The following is a 17871-nucleotide window of genomic DNA, read 5'->3' as shown; positions in this document are numbered from 1 at the left end:
CCGCAGAGGCTCCAGCAATCGCTACTCCAGCCTCGCGCCCGAGGGGGCGCGGCCGAGATTCACCCCCTCCCCCTGCGCTCCCTTGCAGACTACACCCCTCCCCTGCCATCCCGCCCCAAACTCCGGCTCCGGCTCCGGTTGCAGTTTGCAACCTCCTCTGCCGCGCTACCAAGTCTCCGGCGGCTCAGGTGGCTCCGCTTAGATGTCCTAGTCCAGGGCCGCCCCCCGGCCGGATTGGGCTGGGCTCCCCTCACTCTCCGCTGGAGTCATGAGAGCGAACGGGGCTCTGCAGGTGCTGGGCTTCCTCCTCAGCCTGGCCCGGGGCTCCGAGGTGGGCAACTCGCAGGCAGGTAAGCGGTGCGGGAGCACCGGCAGGCTCGGAACCTGGGATTCCGAGACAAATTCGCGGGGTGCCGGAGGCCAGGGGCAGGAGCTCGGGCTGTGCGAGGCTGGGGGTGCGGAGCCCCGGCGCGCTGGGGCCCCCTGGGCGGAGACCGTCAGGATCAGGTTCTCGGCGTGGTCCGGGCGGGGACGGGATTCCCGAACCACTACCTTGCCCCGGCCACCTCCTCCCTGCCGTGTCGCGGACCCTCTGATTTGTCTCTCCGGATAGGGCTGATGCCGAAACAGTTCACACTTCTGAGGGGCCCTGCAGGGAGGGGAGCTGGGACCTCCATTCTGTAAACGTGAGGGGATGATTGGAGGTGGAGATCTTGGAAAGAGCGGGGCAGGGAAGGGGGGGTTCTCGGTTTGTTCCCAACCTCCTGCCCCCAGGGGCTCAAAAACCTCCAGTTTTGTTGTTTTGCCGGCAGGGCGGAGCTGTGGAAGGGGGGAGGTTGTTGTTGTCTACTGTTGGAAAACAAGAGAGGCACCTCCTCTTCCGTGAGTGGGCCTGCCCTGTGGAGAGCTGAGATTAACCCAAGGGCCAAGTCCAGGTGACAGCAGGGTGAGAGGCCCCGCAGAGGCTGACTGGCCTCTTTCTCTCAAAATAATAAAGTTAGCTGGTCCCCGACTTGACCAAACTTTTTTGTCAAGACCCAGATCAATTCAACTAATACTTATTGAGCATCTACTATGTACAAAGCACTGAGCCAGGAGCTATAGGGTCAAGGACTTCCAGACGCTATTTCTCTCTGTCTTTTCTCTCGCCAACCTGAGGGCCAACAGGGCACCTGTCCTGTCTTCTGAGCTCCCTGTCCTTGGGGTGGGGCATCCTTCTTAGGCCCAGAGTCACCCCCACCCCCATTCTGTTTATTGTCTGGCTGTCTCTAGCAGTCTAGACAAGAGTCAGATTGCTCCTCTGTTCCTCCTCCCACTCCCATGCCAGCTGAGCCCACCTCTTTGGGGTGTCTCTGGGACCATGGACACCTGAGGGGTGCTGGGGTTGCTGGCACTGGAGGAACCCTGTTGATTTCCTCCCCTCCCCCCAGATCTCGGCTTGGGGTTTGGCACAGTCAGGGCCCCTTCCCCAGGGTGGGAGTGGGAGAAACACCTGTGCTTCCCTCACAGTTGCTGGGCCTAAATTTAGACCCTGGGATCTTGAGATGTGAACACTCCCAGCTGGTGGAGGGCGGGGGTCTGGGGATTGGAGTGGGAGAGACTGAGTAAAGTGACTGTGTATCACTGTCCCATCCAGACCCCTGGAATCTTCAGCTGGGAACCCAGGAGTCCCAGATCCTGGCCACCTGCCCTGAGGGAGACAGGAGGCAGGCATGGTTGGGTCTCTTTACCCTTTATCTGGATCCTGCAGCCTCTGGGCATCCGGCCCTGTCTCAGTCCTTCTATAGCCCCTTTGTCCTGGCTGTGATGGGGGGTGGGGGACTTTGGAGAGGAGGCCTCTGGTTAAGGAGGGGCTGGAGATTCTTGCTGTGACCCACCCCAGTGCTCTTTACCAAAGGGGGGGTCTGTGCCACTGGCCCTCCCTGTGCCCCTAATCCCTGCGTATAGCAGGGACTTTCTAATTCCCCTACCCCCCCTCTCCTCCCCAAGCTGCCTGGTTCCTCCTCAGAGGTGCTGTTCATACTCTCTTCCCACCCAGCCCTTTGCTCCTATTTGTGTAATATGGACTTTACCCTCAGGGTGGCAGGGAACTGGGATCTCCAACACCGTAGCCTCCCAAGCACAGACACAAAGTTTGCACAAACACATATGGGCAGGTGGAATGGATGGGGCCACCTGAAATCCTTCCAAATAAGGAAACCCAAGGACAGAACCAGTGTAGATTTCTGGGCCAGTAGGGGAGCTGTGTACGTGTACAAGTGTGTGTGTGTGTGTGTGTGTGTGTGTGTGTGTGTGTACACGCCCACACCCCACTTCCCTGTGCAGAAATCGTGGCTCCCTTATCTGGGGAGAAGGGTTGGCGCCTTGACTTGGAAGAGGGGGTGTCCTGCCAGGAAGGGGGTTGGGGTGGCGCTGTTCCAGAAACGACTAACCTCCTAGTCGTTTCGTTTTCAACCCAAGGACCCTAGAGTTCCCAGGCTCCTCTGGGAGCTCCCAGCCTGTTTACCCCTCTGCTGGGTCTAGCTCACCCCTTTCCCTTCATGGGGTGTGATAGGGAATGGGAGCCCTTCAAAGGTCAGGTGGTCAGACTAGGGGTGCATCAGGGAGGAGGTGTTGGGGCCTCACCAATCTCCCTCCCTCCATTCACTCCTGCCTCCCACTAGGCTGCCACTGCCTCAGGGAAGGGTGGCTGGGACAGGTGGTATCTACCCCCCTCCCCACGGTCTTTCACTGAGCCAGAGGAGAGACAAGTTGTAGGGAGGGCTTCAGGGTCCAACATTTCCCATAGCCCCTATGTCCTCCATACTTACAAAGTAAAGTGAACCCCCAAGACTGACATGCCTCATGTACTTCGAGTCTAGGCTGTCCTTAATGTGAGTGAGAGTGCCATGTTGGAAACATTCTTTTTTTAAATTATTATTAATTAATTTATTTATTTTTGGCTGTGTTGGGTCTTCATTTTCTGGGCAAGGGCTTTCTCTAGTTGTGGCAAATGGGGGCCACTCTTCATCGCGGTGCGCGGGCCTCTCACTATCGCGGCCTCTCTTGTTGCGGAGCACAGGCTCCGGATGCGCAGGCTCAGCGGCCATGGCTCACGGGCCCAGTTGCTCCACGGCATGTGGGATCTTCCCAGACCGGGGCTCGAACCCGTGTCCCCTGCATTGGCAGGCAGATTCTCAACCACTGCGCCACCAGGGAAGCCCTGGAAGGCTTCTTAATGAATCTCCTCTGACGATGAAATTGGGTAGAAGGCTTAGAATGGAGGCAGTCGGCTGCTGTTTCCATCCGGCTTCTCTGTATTTGCTGAAAAATACTCTAGGGCTGGAAAGTGTGATGCTGAGGGAGCTGGAGTGGGCTGGGACGGGGAGCAGAGTGAGAGGAAAGCCAGAGTTGATGAAGGGGGTGCGAGGTGGGCAGTCAGCTCCCTATCTTCCAGCTTTATAGACAGAGCTCACACTGAGCCCCCCACACTACCACCAGAGGCCCCCTGCCAGTGAGGTCACTCGTCTGAGCCCAAGGCTTGAGGGGAGAGAGGGGGCCAGCGGCTGAGGACAGGGTGTCTGGGGACAGGGTGGGGCAGCCCCCTCCTCCTAAATAGAATCGCCTCATTGTGGGCCGTACCGTGGCCCCAGGCACTGCCCCCGCCCTCTGCCCCCATCCCACCCTCAGTAGACACAATAGGGGCTGTGTGCTGCCCCAAAGAGATATTTATTCCAGGACCTAGAGAGGCAGGATGGGGGTAGAGAAGTGCCCTGGTTGGAGCGGGGGAGGGAAGAGGAGGGTAACCAAGCTGTGGTCCTTTTCTAACTTCTTTCTAGGGAGGGGAAAACAACCCCACATCCTCCTTGATTAACTCCTTAGCATCTAAAGTAGTACCCAGTAGAGGCACAGAGGAGGCCCAGGTGGGAAAAGGCAATCTTTCACCTTCCTGTTCAGGGGGCCAGTGAAGGGATTCTGGGAAAAGAGGAAGTTGAGGCTCTCAGTCTGGCCTTGCCATCTGCCTCTAGGGCGGAGGCTTGGAGGCAGCTGCCTCTGATCGTGCTAAATGTTACTGGAAGAGGGCAACCAAGGGGTGGTCCTGGGGGACAGGGCCGAAAACTTGTGTCCAGGCCTCTGCCATTCTTACCTCCACTTGGAACAGTGTGCCCTGGGACTCTGAATGGGCTGAGTGTGACCGGCGATGCCGAGAACCAGTACCAGACACTGTACAAGCTCTACGAGAGGTGTGAGGTGGTGATGGGGAACCTGGAGATCGTGCTCACAGGACACAATGCTGACCTCTCCTTCCTGCAGGTTAGAGTGCCGACCTCCTTCCTCGACCTCTTCCCCCTTGTCCTCCCTACAGAAGCCTCTTTCCTGTCCTCAGGGCTGGAGTTGAGCATTCCTAAGACTCCATGGTTCCTAAGATCCAAGCCAGTGTGTTTATGGGGCAATGATTGGAATCTGGGGCCTGTGGACTGGTCGCTGTAGCCGGGGATGCACAGGGGCTGGCCCTGAGAAGGGGGCAGGGGCACGTGGGGTTCTGCACCAGGGACCAAGAGGCACTTGAGGAGGTGAGGAAGGGATAAGCAAGGACCCTCCTGGCCTGAGGAGCCCTGAGAAGGAAAGGCTAGGAGCCTAGAATTCCTCGGTTATTTCTACAGCTTGTCTTCACTTGCAGAAGTCGTGTGGCGCCTGCTACTCCCTACTCCAAAACAGGACTTGGAAAAAATTAGAGGAGCTAGAGCTTCCTCAGTGCCTTAGGGAGGGAAAGCGGATTGACACTTCTTGCCCCACTCTCCCTCTCACCCACACGATCTGCTCCATCACAGTGGATCCGAGAAGTGACCGGCTACGTCCTTGTGGCCATGAATGAGTTCTCTACGCTGCCACTGCCCAACCTCCGAGTGGTGCGGGGGACCCAGGTCTACGATGGGAAGTTTGCCATCTTTGTCATGTTGAACTACAACACCAACTCCAGCCATGCTCTGCGCCAGCTCCGCTTTACTCAGCTCACTGGTCAGTTCCTGATGATTCCTTCCAGGCCTGCCCCTCAGCCAACCTGCTGACAGGTGCCTCTTTGATGATGACCCAAGACTGCTCCCTCTAAGTACCCCCGTTCAACGTGCCCACCACCTTGACCACCACGGTCTAAAGGTCCACTCCTCCTTAAATGATAGAGGGCCCTAACAGGGAGCTGAGGCATCTATCCCCAGGGAGGGTCCTTATGTCCTGGTGGGGCTGGAGTTGGAGCTGAGGCTGTTACACATTCTTCTAACTTCCGAGTACAGTGTCCCTTGATGTCCCTCCTTCCCTGGGAATGGGAATCCTCCCTCCCGCCCTCACAAGTCGCCCCAAGCTGGAGGACTAGAGGGGTTAAATACCACCTGGCCACCTTCTGATTCTGCCTGTCCCAGTCAGTTGAAAAACACACAGGTAGGGCACGTGGGGGTGGGGAGGTGTGGATTTGAGTCAGGGATCTACTCTCCTTCTTTCCCTTCCCCTCCCCAACTCGCTAAACCGGATCTGGACAGGTGTCTGAGGGGGAAGGACTTTCTTTTGGCCTGCTCCTCTTACAAGGCGTGCCTCCTCTGCAGTTTGGATTTAATTGGACATATCCGCCTGCCCATGTCCTCTGCTCAGACTGGTGGGGAGGCAGGGAGAAGGAGGACTTCCCTGACTAGCCCTTGACCCCGGCACTTCTCTTCCCTACCTCAGAGATTCTGTCAGGGGGCGTTTACATTGAGAAGAATGATAAACTTTGTCACATGGACACAGTTGACTGGAGGGACATCGTGCGGGACCGAGAAGCCGAGATAGTGGTGAAGGACAATGGCAGGACCTGTGAGTGGCCATGATCAAGACTGCCCCCTTGCCCCCACCCAACCAGAGTGACTCCTTTCCCCTCATCAGTATGTCCCTAATGTGAACCCAGCTGCCACTGAACAAACCTTGGGCTCTAACCCAAGGAGCCTGCCAGGAGGGAGCAGGTCAGTCCCCTAGAACCCGAACCGCAGAAGCAGCGTGTGAAGGAAAGGGGCTAAAGAACTCTGTGCTCTGAGTGGGAAGCCAGGTCTCTGGACTGCACATCCATTTCTCTTTCCACTCCTACATCGTTGCTTCTTAGAACCTACCTAACCCTGACCGCAGTCTGCCACTCCCTGTCCACTCACTCACACATATTCCTACTGGGTTCAGTTTGCCAAGAAGAACCAAATTCCTGGGTTGGGACTGGGCTGAGTGAGGCATGTGCCCCGGGCCCTCCCCTCAGCTGCCCTGTGGGTGGTGTGGAGGCGCGGCTCCACCCCTTGCTGACAGGTTCACTTGAGCCCAGCCCAGCTCCGCTGGGGTAAGGAGGGATGCTGCCCTGGCTCTTCGCTTCCCGGGACTGGGTGCCTGTGTGCTGACATCATACCCTGTTGATCTGAGCAAGCCTTTCTGACAGCCGCTTGTGCTACTTTCCCTCCCAACCAGGTCCCCCCTGTCATGAGGTCTGCAAGGGGCGATGCTGGGGTCCTGGACCAGAAGACTGCCAGACACGTGGGTTTACTTCATTTTAAAGACTTCAAACTCATATACACTTTCATATCCTTGCCCACCCCAGCCTGTGTCGACAGGGGGTAGCGATGAGCCTCTAAGGCAAGAGGGTGAGAGATAGCCTCAGAATTCAGTCCTGTGAGCCCTGACAGCTGTGCTTTCTCTCCATCCGTAGTGACCAAGACCATATGTGCCCCTCAGTGTAATGGTCACTGCTTTGGGCCGAACCCCAACCAGTGCTGCCACGACGAGTGTGCAGGGGGCTGCTCGGGCCCTCAGGACACAGACTGCTTTGTACGTACTGTTACCACCGCTTGCCTGTTCTGAAATGGGATGTGGGCTTTGGGGAGGAAGTAGGGGTCCATATGTAACATGAGTCTTATGAGCCTTCTGTGTTCCTAGGCCTGCCGGCTCTTCAATGACAGTGGAGCCTGTGTACGCCAGTGTCCACAGCCTCTTGTCTACAACAAGCTAACTTTCCAGCTGGAACCCAATCCCCACACCAAGTATCAGTATGGAGGAGTTTGTGTAGCCAGCTGTCCCCGTAAGTGTCTGAAGGGAAGGAACAATGGTAGTGGAACGAGGATTTTAGATGAAATTTTAGGAGGCAAAATGGATCAAGTTGGGTGGTTAATAGAGGATATAGAGGGCAATTGGTTGTGATCATCTAGTCACCCCTAATGAATGACCCCTATGTCCCGTTCCCGCATCTATCTCCCCATGACTTCCAGCAATTGCTCCTAGCTCTGCTCTTTGGATCCAAAGAGCAAAGGGCCTTTCTAATCCATGAGACAGCACTTAAGGAACCTCGGGTGGTCGATTGGAGCAAATGCAGTGCCGAGCAGGAGGAAGGAGGTTCAGTTAGTTGGTAGTTGGCAGTGTTCCTCCCTCATCTCTAATGGTGCCCTCCTCCCTCCTAGATAACTTTGTGGTGGATCAAACATCTTGTGTCAGGGCTTGTCCTCCTGACAAAATGGAAGTAGATAAAAATGGACTCAAGATATGTGAACCTTGTGGGGGTCTGTGCCCCAAAGGTGAGTAAGAGATGGTAAGGAGTTGGTGAAGAGATACCCTTTCCCCTGAGCCTACTCAGACTCCACCCCCCACACCCCCTCCCCAGTGAGCCTCTTCTGTGTTTACAGCTTGTGAGGGGACGGGCTCTGGGAGCCGCTTCCAGACTGTGGACTCGAGCAACATTGATGGATTTGTGAACTGCACCAAGATCCTGGGCAACCTGGACTTTCTTATCACCGGCCTCAATGGGTTAGAGATTCTGCTTTCATCCCCTGATCCCCCACCCCATCCACCTGCTCACGGTTCATTGCATTGGTTCAAGCCTTCGTATGTGGAGCTGATCAGGAATCTAGATCATAAAATCTTAGAGGCCACAAAGGACCTGACAGTGCTTAACTCCCCAGCCAGGGCTTGAATCCCCTCAGATACCCCTAAGCAATCCAGCCAGCTGAGTGGCAAGGGACAGGGACGTTGTGTCCTCCTTCTTAAAGGTTTCTAAATGTTCTTACTTAAATTGGATAAAAATCTGTCTCATGACTTCCAGCTGTTTCCCCTAGTTCTGCTTCTTGGTTTGGAGCCACAAAGAGCAAAGGGACATTCTAATCCATAGGACAGCATTTACAGTGAGTGAGTGAGTGAGTGAGTGTGTGTGTGAAACGTTAGGGCCACCTGTCTACTTTGGACAAAATTTTAGATCTAAAGTTGCAAAAAATGGTATAAAGATTTCCCATACACTCTTTATTCAGATCCCCCAAATGTTACCAATGTACCACATGTTTATCATTTCTGTCTCTACACACCACACACACTATATATACATGCTCTTGTTTTTCTGAACCACTTGAAGGTAAATTTCCAGACATGGTGTCCCCTCACCCCACTGAAATACACATTTCAGTGTGTATTCCTTGAAAACAAGAACATTTTCTTACAAAACCATAGTACAATTGTTTAAATCGGGAAATTAGCATTGATACAAAATGTTATCTAATCTACAGACCGTAATCACATTTCGCTAATAGTCTTGCTCACGTCCTGGATCACACATTGACATTTGGTGTCTCTTCAGTCTCCTTTAATCTGTCACAGGTCATGACCTTGACATTGCTGATAGAGTACAGGTCAGGTGATTGGTAGTGTGTTCCTCAGTTGGGGTTTATCTAATGTTGCCTCACACTTAGCTTCAAGTTATGCATTTTGATAGGAATACTACAGTTGTATTCTCAGTGCAAAGTATCAAGGAGGCACATGATGTTGATTTGTTCCATCATTGGTGATGATACCTCTGGTCACTTGGTTAAGGGGGCGTCTGCCAGCTTTTCTACTGTAAAGTTACTATTTTCCCTTTGCAATTAATAAGTATCTTGTGGGGAGATATTTGCCTGAAGCAGTTTTTATGAGAATTGCCAAATGATGATTTTCTAACTCCATTATTCCTCCTGTATTTATTTGTAGGCATTCTCGTGTGAGGGAGAGCCTTCCCTTCCTGTTTATTTACTTACTTGTTTGTGTGTTTAATCTGTGTGGATACTTGTTTTAGTCAACATTTCAGAGTCTCTTACAATCATCATTCCAGTTGTCCTTGGTCTGTTCATTGTGGGGCCCCTTCATGATGGCTCCTGTGTTCTTTGGGCTTATACCCCTCATTCTTTGAGCATTTCCTTACTTTTTTGCACAGGATGCTGTAGGCTCATGTTATATTTCTCCTGCCTCAGCCATTTCTCCCAAGAGTCCTGTTTCCTTTTAGTGGAGAACGCTGTTTGGAAACTAAGTTCTGAGGCTAGGCGTGCTCACTGCTACTTGGTTATGCCTCTACCTTGTTGACTGGTTTTTACTGTTCTCCTCAGAGACCCCTGGCACAAGATTCCTGCTCTGGACCCTGAGAAGCTCAATGTCTTCCGGACAGTGCGGGAGATCACAGGTGAATGGGAGGAGAGCCTGCCCTTACTGAGTATACCACTTGAGAAAATCATGTGCCAGGCGTCAGGGGAGGGACCGGGCAAACCTGAGGAAGGAAGGGGAGAGGCTCCCCACTCATGTGCCCCTCTCCAACCCCTCAGGTTACCTGAACATCCAGTCCTGGCCTCCCCACATGCACAACTTCAGTGTCTTTTCCAACCTGACGACCATTGGGGGCCGAAGCCTCTACAAGTGAGTAAGGGGTGTGGAGGTCGTCGCATCTCCAGGCAAAGAACCCAGTTTCTCAGGCATCCTTGAGTGAAATACAAGGCATGGTCTCATACAGTGGGAGTTTGATGGGGCAAAGGCTAAAGGAGGGGGGAGTCCCTCTCAGTGGGTTGATTAGCCCAGAGCAAATTTGTTGAATGGAAATGAATCCACTGCGTGCTCAGGTTTTCCTCTGTAGTCTCCCCTCTCATCCAGTCTCCTTGTTCTCAGCCGGGGCTTCTCACTGTTGATCATGAAGAACTTGAATGTAACATCTCTGGGCCTCCGATCCTTGAAAGAAATTAGTGCTGGGCGTATCTACATAAGTGCCAATCGACAGCTCTGCTACCACCATTCTTTGAACTGGACCAGGCTGCTTCGGGGGCCTTCGGAAGAGAGACTGGACATCAAGCATAATCGGCCCCGCAGAGACTGCGGTGAGGGAAAGGGCCCACGGACGGGGCGGTGGAATCAGGCAGGAGAGGGGTATAAGGGCTGCTCTGCCCTGCAAGTGGGAGTAGGGATGGGGGACAGAGCCAAGGAGAGGGGGACATTAGGCTGGAAGCAGTAATGAGCAAGAGTTCAGGAACAGGCTTGTTAGGAGACCTCAGACTCCTCCTAACCCACCCCTTCCTTTCCAGTGGCAGAAGGCAAAGTGTGTGACCCACTGTGCTCCTCTGGGGGATGCTGGGGCCCAGGCCCCAGTCAGTGCCTATCTTGCCGAAACTACAGCCGAGGAGGTGTCTGTGTGACCCACTGCAACTTTCTGAATGGGTACAGTGAGGGGGGAGAGTCAAGAAGGGGTTGGGGGATGGACCCAAGGGATGGAGCTGTTCACGTGGCACCTGAAAGCCTTTAGACAACTTTCTGTGTATGCCTTGGTGGGAATTAGGTAGGAGGCCCTGTGGTTGGGAGATCAGAGCATAAAGGTCAGGCCTTGGAAGTGACCCACCTCCCTTTACCCCCGGCCCCCCACTGCAGGGAGCCTCGTGAGTTTGCCCATGAAGCTGAATGCTTTTCCTGCCACCCGGAATGCCAACCCATGGAGGGCACTACCACGTGCAATGGCTCGGTACAGTAGCAGCACCAGGATCTCTAAGGGAGAGAGGGCGGGGCAACACTGGAGGGTCTAGGGAATGATATGGCCAAATTTCAAGGCCATAGAGAGGCACAGGGAGGTCAGATAATGCTAGGGTCTGTGAATGGAGGATCCTAAATGGCTGGGCTAGTTCTTGTTGGGAAGTGTGGAATTGATCTTGGAATACCATACTTCCTGACCTTCTCTCTTCCACCCAGGGCTCTGATGCTTGTGCCCAGTGTGCCCATTTTCGAGATGGGCCCCACTGTGTGAGCAGCTGCCCCTTTGGAGTCCTCGGTGCCAAGGGCCCCATCTACAAGTACCCAGATGCTCAGAATGAATGTCGGCCCTGTCATGAGAACTGCACCCAGGGGTCAGTGATGGGATGATAAAAGGGTGTTGGCAGAGGGGTAAGAGTACAGAACTAGAGGGAAAGAAGATGGTGAGGAGAGCAGAAAGAAAGAAGGAACTATGACTTTAGAACCACTCCCAGCTGTGTAGTGAAGGACTGGAGAAAGGGAAACTCAGTAACAGCACAAAATGACGCTACAATTTGGGGAACCTGGAATAACCTCAGCTCAGGGGAGTTTCATTCAAGAGAGGGACTCAGGGAGGATTGGTGAGCCAGAGATGGGAGCCATGTCTTGGGATATGCTTTGGGCTTCAGGATGGGATGCCATGGTAGGGTCTGAAACAATGTACGTTGAGAGTGTTGGAATTGAGCTTCCTGTGGAAGTTTACCAAGCTCCCATTTAAGGAGGTGACTTTCTTCTCCAGGTGTAAGGGACCAGAGCTACAAGACTGTTTAGGCCAAACACTGGCACTGATCAGGTATGGTGGGCTTGGAGATTTAGGGAGCTGGGAATATTTGGGGAAGGGCCGTTACCTCCTGGGAAGATTAAGTCTCTATTCATTCTGGCCCTCTATATACAGGCTACTATCACTGGACCTGGGGACACAAGAATCCAGGCTTCTGGTCTTCCCTTCCTAAGATTAACTTGCAGTAGTCTTGGGGTGGAGAATGAGGTTAACCCCTTCATATTGCTCAAGGATATATGTAGATGTGAATGTTAACTTCTTGCCCCAGATCTGCGCTATACCTTTAGTACAGGTGTAAATGACATTTGTAAGGGAAGTGTAGACCCAGGATAATTCTGGGCTTCTCTGTCCCACAGCAAAACCCATCTGGCAATGGCTTTAACAGTGGTAGTAGGATTGGCAGTGATTTTCCTGATCCTGGGCAGCACTTTTCTCTATTGGCGTGGGCGCCGGATTCAGAATAAGAGGGCTATGAGGCGCTACTTGGAACGGGGTGAGGTGAGTGCCTAGCTTACCCTTGAAACATACCCTATACCATCACCCTTTAAGATCCTCTTCCTTCCCCAGAGCTTTGATCCCTTTCTTCAAGGAGGTAGTATGGTCCATTAGAAAGGACTCTGGCCAGAGAAATGGGAGACATGAATTCTAGTCCTGATTTTGCCATTAATATGCTGTATGACTTTGAAGAAGTTAGCTTCCTTCTCTGTGCCTCAGTTTATGCATGTATACAGAGGAAATAATAACATTCATCCTTACAAGGTGGCTGTAAGGGTAAAAGGGGATGATGTATGTGAAAGTGCTTTGAAAAACAGAGAGAATTGTATAAAAGTACTCAAGGTGATAGTATTACCAACTCTCTCCCAACAAAGGGAAAACCTGACCCTCTTGATTTCTGGTCTCATGAACACAAACGACTTCCTCAATCCTCAGGTCTTTTATTCCCCCATATGCCTGCAATGCTTTCCAAGACTAGAGACATTCCTCTTCCTGCTCCCACCACTTTGGGCTTTGCTGCTCTTGGCATCCACCTCTGGGGAGGGGGTTGGAGAGGGACACGGGAGTGGGCTTTCCTGAGTACCTCCTTTCCATCTGTTCCAGAGCGTAGAGCCTCTGGATCCCAGTGAGAAGGCTAACAAAGTCTCGGCCAGAATCTTCAAGGAAACAGAGCTGAAGAAGCTTAAAGTGCTGGGCTCGGGCGTCTTCGGAACTGTGCACAAAGTGAGTGGCCCACAGGAAGTTTGGGGAGGTGGGAAAAGGATCTAGGGCAAAGGAGGGAAAGATTCAGAGACAGGACTAGCCTGGGGAGAATGACCTTAGGCTGACTCCTGCCCAAAATTTCCCAGGGAGTGTGGATTCCTGAGGGTGAATCGATCAAGATTCCAGTCTGCATTAAAGTCATTGAGGACAAGAGTGGACGGCAAAGTTTTCAAGCTGTGACGGACGTAAGTGAAGGCAGGGTGTTCTGTGTGCCACTAGGAGAGGGTTGATATTAGATACGATTATGTAGAAGCACGGTCTCGTGTTAGCAGATACTGTGTTAGCCATGTTGATGTCTTCGAATGTTGGGGGAGCCCTGGTCTGGTTTTATGTGACCCTGTTTGTTCCCAGGATGACCCTTCTTGTGTCTCTTAGCATATGCTGGCCATTGGCAGCCTCGACCATGCCCACATTGTACGGCTGCTGGGACTGTGCCCAGGGTCATCTCTGCAGCTCATCACTCAGTACCTGCCTCTGGGCTCCCTGCTGGATCATGTGAGACAACACCGTGGGGCACTGGGGCCACAGCTGCTGCTCAACTGGGGAGTACAAATTGCCAAGGTGAGAGGAGACTGGAGGAGTTCTAAGATGAAACTGCCTGTGGGCCCACAGGGAGGGGACCAGGAGGTTCAAGTGTTGAGAGGTGCCTTAGGGTTTGAGGTGATTCTGAAGCTCAAGGACCAATTTCCCCAACCTTGAGAATACTTCCTTCCCTATAGGGAATGTACTACCTTGAGGAACATGGTATGGTGCACAGGAACCTGGCTGCCCGAAATGTGCTACTGAAATCACCTAGTCAGGTTCAGGTGGCAGATTTTGGGGTTGCTGACTTGCTGCCCCCTGATGATAAGCAGCTACTGCACAGTGAGACCAAGGTAAGGTGACACAAAGGCTGGGTAAGGAGGCAGGGGTGGAGTGAAGCATGGGGACGGGAAGTACTCTGTGGTCTCTTTGAGAGGCTAGCAGATGCTGCAGGGTTAGTCCAAGGAGAAGAACCTGGAGATGCCAGAAATAAAAGTTTAGAGAGCAGCAAAGAACGACGGAGAACATGGGTTTAGAAATGCTAAGAAAATGTGTGGAAATCAGCTGGTGACACCTTTGTCTTTAATCCCCCAGACTCCAATTAAGTGGATGGCCCTCGAGAGTATCCACTTTGGGAAATACACACACCAGAGTGACGTCTGGAGCTATGGTCAGTCCATCTGGATGCCCACCATACCATCACTGGTCCAAATTCCAAAGATGCCTTTTGAGACCCTTTCTTAGAATCTCTAAGCCCTTCAGATCCTGGGTCAGATCAAGTTCTGCCTTCTCTTCATCTGCATGCCCATGTCTACTATTTTGCCATCAACTAGTCATGTCTTCCTATACCAGGAGTGACAGTTTGGGAGCTGATGACCTTTGGGGCAGAGCCCTATGCAGGGCTGCGACTGGCTGAAGTACCAGATCTGCTGGAGAAGGGGGAGCGGTTGGCACAGCCCCAGATCTGTACCATTGACGTCTACATGGTCATGGTCAAGTGTGAGTTACCTGCTGATTTCAGCCTTTTTTTTTTTTACTCCATTATTGCTTCATTGGACTGAAAACCTAAAAAGCATAGATAAACAATGCTCAGTGATGAAAAGTGAATACCCAGGACAGCGGTGCATGCCCCAAACGGTCTCCGCCCAATAAACACTAAGCACTCTCCACATTATTGATGCCAATGGCACCTACGTGGATGTCAGGCTCCCCACACAAAGATGAGGGAACAAAGCGTCAGCCATTTTCTAAGTAGCTTCCCTCCCTACTCCACTCCCCTCTTATCGCTCTCCTTCCTACATCTTACCCCCAGGTTGGATGATTGATGAGAACATTCGCCCAACCTTTAAAGAACTAGCCAATGAGTTCACCAGGATGGCCCGAGACCCACCACGGTACCTGGTCATAAAGGTGAGTGGAGATTAGGAGGTGCCAAGGAGATCTAGAGAAAAGGGAACTTGGCTGGAACCAGGATGTACCTTAACAATCAACCACCTGCCCTCACAGAGAGAGAGTGGGCCTGGAATTCCGCCTGGGGCAGAGCCCCCTGCTCTAACAAACAAGGAACTGGAGGAAGTAGAGCTGGAGCCAGAACTAGACCTAGACCTGGAGTTGGAGGCAGAGGAGGAGAACTTGGCAACCACACTAGGCTCTGCCCTTAGCCTGCCACTTGGAACACTTACTCGGCCACGTGGGGTAAGATTTTCCAGTTTCCCAAGACTTTCTGCACCCTAAGCCCTCTGTACACCTGCGCCCTCACGAATCCCACAGATGTCCACATTAACTATTCAAAGGCCGCTGTGGTGAGTAGATTTCTCTCTTAATCTAAACTTCTTCCTCACTTGTTTCATCCTAGAGCCAGAGCCTTGTAAGTCCATCATCGGGATATATGCCTATGAACCAGGGGAATCTTGGGGAGGCTGCCCAGGTAAGGTCTGTCTCTTTACGAGGATGCCAAGAGGCTGGGTGGCAGTGTCTTAGGATTGATAGGGGTAGTGTGGGAGACTTTAAAAACCTCTGAGGTTTAATCAGTGTCCTACAAAACAGAAGGCACTGAACGACCCAAGCTCCTTCTAAACAAATCTCTCTTCTTCCCTCATTTCTGTGTAAATCTCCATGTATTATTTTCCTCCTTAGAAGTCTGCAGTTCGTGGGTGTAGTGAACGGTGCCACCGTCCAGCCTCTCTGCACCCAGTGCCACGGGGACGCCTGGCATCAGAGTCATCGGAGGGCCATGTGACAGGCTCTGAGGCCGAGCTCCAGGAGAAGGTATCCATGTGTAGAAGCCGGAGCCGGAGCCCACGGCCACGAGGAGACAGTGCCTACCATTCCCAGCGCCACAGCCTGCTTACTCCTGTCACCCCACAGTCCCCACCAGGGTTAGAGGAAGAGGATGTCAATGGTTATGTCATGCCAGATGCACACCTCAAAGGTGCCTGACTTTCTGTAGCGCTTTCCTCAAATCTTTCTCTAATCCTCCTTCCACAGGCTCCTCTTGATCCTTCTGTCTTCTCTGATCATATCCCTCCCTATTCATTTTTTCCTAAGACTCCCCCACTCCTCACTGCCTATTACAATGAAGTAATACCACATACCTAGCCTCTCTTCTCAACCCTCAGGTACCTCCTCCCGGGAAGGCACCCTTTCTTCAGTGGGTCTCAGTTCTGTCCTGGGTACTGAAGAAGAAGATGACGACGACGAGTATGAATACATGAACCGGAGGAGAAAGTGCAGTTCATCTCGTCCCCCTAGGCCAAGTTCCCTTGAGGAGCTGGGTTACGAGTACATGGATGTGGGATCAGACCTCAGTGCTTCCCTGGGCAGCACACAGAGTTGCCCGCTCAACCCCGTGCCCACCATGCCCAACGCCAGCACAACTCCGGATGAAGATTATGAATATATGAATCGGCGACGTGGTGGAGGAGGTCCTGGGGGGGATTATGCAGCCATGGAGGCCTGCCCAGCAGCTGAGCAAGGGTATGAAGAAATGAGAGCTTTCCAGGGGCCTGTACACCATGGCCCCCAGGTCCATTATGCCCGCCTCAAAACTCTACGTAGTTTAGAAGCCACTGACTCTGCCTTTGATAACCCCGATTACTGGCATAGCCGGCTTTTCCCCAAGGCTAATGCCCAGAGAACATAACCCCTGCTCACTGAGGTACTCAGGGAGCATCTGATGGCAGCTAGTGCCTCTGGCGGGTACCCCTCTTCTCCTTAGTCTGTCTCCCTCACAGATCTCAGCCCCATTTCCCTAGTCCTAGACAATTCCAATCAACCTTTGGAGGCCTTAAACACTCGGACACAAAATTCTTGTGGTATTAGCCAGCTTTGCACTTTTTCTCTTTCCCAAACCCAGGAAAGGAGATGGTTTTCCCTATTTTATGTGCTTTCCCAGTCCCATTCCTCAACTTCCTTGGGGGAACTCCCTGGCGATATGAAGGATTACTCCCCATGTCCCTTTCTCTTAGACTCTGACTTGTTGAGACTAGGCTTTAAAGTGTGCCTTTGTTGCCCATCAGACTTCGAAGGAAGAGGAAAGGGGGAAACCTGGCAGGGGAAAGCAAAATTTTGGCTTATGACCCTTAACCCCCTAGAAAAAATGAGAAGCTTAAAATCTTGTGAAGAGGTTGGGAGTAGATATTAATGATTACTATTAACTGAGCATTTACTATGTGTCGAGCATCATGCTAAACTTTACCAACATTATCTAACTTAATCCTTGACACCAATTCTGTATGCTAGGTATTATCCCATTTTACAAATAAGGAAACTGAGCCTTAAAGAGATTAAGTAAATCAAATAGCAGGTCCGGATTCAAGATTTTCCAATGCATGTGCTCTTACTGTAAAGTATCAAGGAAAACTGATATATAAGTCAGAGCCCTTGAAGGGGCATTGTCTTCTTGTTTTTGCACTGAATCAAGTCTAACTCCAGCAACTACAGCCTGCTCCGACACCCAGACTTCTTATCTCAGAAGGTGGGAGTAGGGGGTGGTCAGAAGGAAAAATAACTGGGCATCTCTGTGTAAACCATAACCTACATGTGCTGTATATGATCTCCACCCAAGGGACGGATTCACAGTGGTCCCAAGAGCCACTTTTAGGAGCTATTCTCATCCAGTAGTGGGAAGCTTCCAGGTGGCATAGAAAGAGGACCCAGCTTCAGACTTCTGTCCCCATGGATGGGAAACTGGGGGTATCTGTTGTTAGCCCTGAAGTTTTTTTGTTTTGTTTTTATACGTCTGAATAAAAATGCCAACGTTTTGCAGCTTCTTGTCTGTCAAATAAAAACCTTTAGTGTGTGAGGTAGACCGCCCCTTTTCTCTGTCCCTCAGCAGTGGATAGCTACCACTATATGCTTCTTTCTCTGTCTCCTGATAGGCCTACTCGGCCCCATGTAGCTTTCTCCAGCCCTACTTTTCCTTATTCCCTTAAGACCAGCATAGGGCACAGTCCTTCTCACTTAAGGGTTTTACTAGGAATCTACAGGGCAACCAACTG

General features: G+C 52.1%; 1 protein-coding gene across 3 annotated transcripts; it reads left to right on the top strand.

Annotated features, from left to right (window-relative positions):
- The first annotated feature begins 131 nt into the window (after nucleotides 1–131).
- On the top strand, nucleotides 132–17638 carry ERBB3 (erb-b2 receptor tyrosine kinase 3). Of its 3 annotated transcripts, XM_019952150.3 has the most exons (28): nucleotides 132–350; nucleotides 4142–4293; nucleotides 4812–4998; nucleotides 5698–5823; nucleotides 6454–6519; nucleotides 6692–6810; nucleotides 6919–7060; nucleotides 7437–7550; nucleotides 7659–7779; nucleotides 9378–9451; nucleotides 9591–9681; nucleotides 9928–10133; nucleotides 10338–10470; nucleotides 10678–10768; nucleotides 10993–11147; nucleotides 11552–11605; nucleotides 11950–12091; nucleotides 12692–12811; nucleotides 12937–13035; nucleotides 13226–13411; nucleotides 13570–13725; nucleotides 13967–14042; nucleotides 14225–14371; nucleotides 14685–14782; nucleotides 14879–15067; nucleotides 15228–15299; nucleotides 15509–15803; nucleotides 15991–17638. In XM_019952150.3, the coding sequence occupies exons 1-28, from the start codon at nucleotides 269–271 to the stop codon at nucleotides 16512–16514; spliced, it is 4017 nt and encodes a 1338-aa protein (XP_019807709.1). In that variant the 5' UTR covers nucleotides 132–268; the 3' UTR covers nucleotides 16515–17638. The 3 variants fall into 3 exon arrangements, with proteins under 3 accessions (XP_019807709.1, XP_019807710.1, XP_073644601.1); XM_019952151.3 differs by lacking the exon at nucleotides 4142–4293 and having other exon boundaries at nucleotides 212–350; XM_073788500.1 differs by lacking the exons at nucleotides 132–350; nucleotides 4142–4293 and having other exon boundaries at nucleotides 4929–5051.
- Nucleotides 17639–17871: the final 233 nt, after the last annotated feature.

The sequence above is a fragment of the Tursiops truncatus genome, chromosome 11, assembly GCF_011762595.2.
Source record: "Tursiops truncatus isolate mTurTru1 chromosome 11, mTurTru1.mat.Y, whole genome shotgun sequence".
Taxonomy (NCBI): Eukaryota; Metazoa; Chordata; class Mammalia; order Artiodactyla; family Delphinidae; genus Tursiops; species Tursiops truncatus.
The sequence above is the reverse complement of the archived record's forward strand: the minus strand, read 5'-3'. Positions and strand labels throughout refer to the sequence as shown.